At 35.9% G+C, this 2,500-nt stretch overlaps 1 protein-coding gene across 2 annotated transcripts in view; it reads left to right on the top strand.

Moving 5' to 3' along the window:
- LOC138004308 (folliculin-interacting protein 1-like) overlaps positions 1 to 2,500 on the top strand; it is a 28,387-nt gene that overhangs the window by 14,610 nt on the left and 11,277 nt on the right. For both annotated transcript variants that reach the window (XM_068850785.1, XM_068850784.1), the window contains 4 exons: positions 204 to 319; positions 905 to 1,022; positions 1,811 to 1,863; positions 2,232 to 2,500. The exon at positions 2,232 to 2,500 is cut by the window's right edge and continues 868 nt beyond it. In XM_068850785.1, the coding sequence (XP_068706886.1) occupies positions 204 to 319; positions 905 to 1,022; positions 1,811 to 1,863; positions 2,232 to 2,500 (556 nt within the window). The remainder of the gene's footprint in view (positions 1 to 203; positions 320 to 904; positions 1,023 to 1,810; positions 1,864 to 2,231) is intronic.

Raw genomic sequence — 2,500 nt, 5'->3', positions numbered from 1 at the left:
ATGTGAAACCGCGTTTGTGTAAATGCTGCCTTTGCTGCAAATGCGATTACAATAATAATACTATTATTTTACAAGGCTGCTGCCTAAGAAAATGTTCTGACCGCTAGGCAGCAGCCTTGTTTTAAAGCAAACTCAATGTTTATGTAAATATGTTGTTTGTCAAACAGACTTATTGTTACGGTTTATATTATTTTCTCCTCTAGGAGCCAGTATGGTTGAACATGATGAGTCAATCCTCTCACCGTTCACAGCTTTGCGAAAAGTTTATGGTTCAATTGACTGATTGTCTCAGATTAGGAAATACCAAAGAAACTAATTTGTAAGTCTTGGTGAATCTCTTGATTCTTTTCTGAAACTATTCAGTTTATCCTATGCAGGTTTACAATGGATTTAGCACCTGAATAACTTGAATGACTGGTTTTCCAAAGAATGCATATTATTCCAAAAACAGAATAGTTTTTGCAACCAGTGGGCCAGAAAGTAATGCACCCCAAGCTATTTAAAAAAAAAACAAAAAAACAACAACAACAACAACAACACCAGGCCCCAGTTGTTTGAAGGGTGGATAGCACTATCCACTGGATAACTCAATTGGTTTTGCTAGTGTTTATCCAGTCGATATCCAGTCGATAGCATTATCCACCCTTTGAACAACCAAGGCCAGGTGTCATTGACTATATGTTGAGTAAAGTGTATTCTCCCATCTTATTTGCTGTTGGATGCAGAATGAACGGTGGTGAGTCCCAAAAGAACACATTTGCACCAAAAATTAAGAATAGTATATTCATATTGGTTTCTTTTGATAAGATTGTCCTTGAAAGCACTTGTTCAAAAATTAATGTCCTTAAGTTTTGGCTGGAAAGGTATATATTCAAATTAGCAAGTGACTTGTTCTCAATTGCAGTTTCATTACGGCAGTACTGTCAGCTGTTTTGCAATATCACCTTGCTTGGGTGTCAACAGTTATGCCTGCTGGAGCTGCCCCTTGTCGAGCTTTCTTGGATAAACACTCGTCTAAAACAGTAAGACAGACATCCTCTGTACATGTACTTGATTGTCACAAATTTTGATAGAATAGTATTATTCAATAGATAACATGCTACTGGGAATGTTATCATGCAACAAGATTTAACTTAATTAATGTGGTAATAACAATGTCAAGTAATCATTAAGAAAAGTTAACAGCAGTGATACTTTATGTACAAAATAAACAGTGAGGAATATGCATTAAATTAAAGTGCACAATAGTAAATTTCAGGGCCCGGTTGTTCAAAAGCGGATTAATGCTAATCTCAGATTAAAAATTAACCAAGGAGTTTATTTCTCTAATGCCAAATGCTGTTCAATGCTGATATTCGGCAAAACTTTACATTAGAAGAAGTCAATCTTGAAAAACAAAAATAAACAGAAGAAACTTTCACTAAAAAGTTGGATTAAGTTAATTGGCTGTCGAACAACTGGGCCCAGGGCATTAATAAGCTTTGACAGCTGACAAAGACTGTCGGCTACTTCGCGCAGAAGTTGGCTTTGTCTTCCTTAATTGAAGTAATTGGATAGAGAATCTTAAAAAAACCTGATTATTAGTAGATAAAATATGAACTGGAGGTTTGTGTGGATTGGGTGTTTACAATCATTGAGCCATTTGATTTGTATTGACATTTACAGAGGAGCACATGTGACTCATGTAAACACTAATTTTTCATGCCCACCTCACTTCCACTAGTGAAGTCACCTTCATTCCTTTCACCCCTGAAATTTTGTTCATGTGTCATTAATTTTGCTTCATTTTTTTGTTTTGTTTTTAAATAAGCTGGATCTTCTTGCACAATCTCATCCATACAATCCTTTGTGGGCACAGCTTGGGTAAGTCTTCACTGCACATGTGTTGTTTTCATCACAGACCCTCTATACATTTCTACATTATTCTAAATTCTTTGTTTGCAGTTCATGTGGTAAGACAGCCATGTTGGTACACAAAACAAAAGCAAAATGTCTCTCGTGTTTAATTTGCATAATAATAGAGCCAAATTCTCAAAAGACCTTCTCACTATTGTCTAGTACACCAACATGGCTGCCAATGACGCCAGGTGCAAGCCAAGGATAACCGATAGCATCATCATTAAATGGGAATTGTTTGCTATGAAATCTACTACCCAATCCATATTCCAGTGATAGTGTATTGTTTTACCTATAATTTTATTGAGTTAATTTACCTCTTCTTCGATCTGCAGAGATTTGTATGGTGCCGTGGGATTTCCTCTTAGAGTGGCAAAAACTGTTGTTGTTGGAAAAGATTCGAAAATTGTGGAACAAGTTGTAAATATGTTAAGTTATTTTATACGATGTACTGAAGTAGTTGAGCATGTTCAGAGAAGAGACAATGTGAGCAAGGATGGTTTTCAAGAAAGTATTTGTAATGTTGGAAATGAAAATACCACTTCCCAATCTGAAAAGACTACTCTCATTCTTGGGGAGGATTCATTGGAGACTTCTTGTTTGA

This window comes from Montipora foliosa, chromosome 5 (genome assembly GCF_036669935.1).
Source record: "Montipora foliosa isolate CH-2021 chromosome 5, ASM3666993v2, whole genome shotgun sequence".
Lineage (NCBI taxonomy): Eukaryota > Metazoa > Cnidaria > Anthozoa > Scleractinia > Acroporidae > Montipora > Montipora foliosa.
The sequence above is the reverse complement of the archived record's forward strand: the minus strand, read 5'-3'. Positions and strand labels throughout refer to the sequence as shown.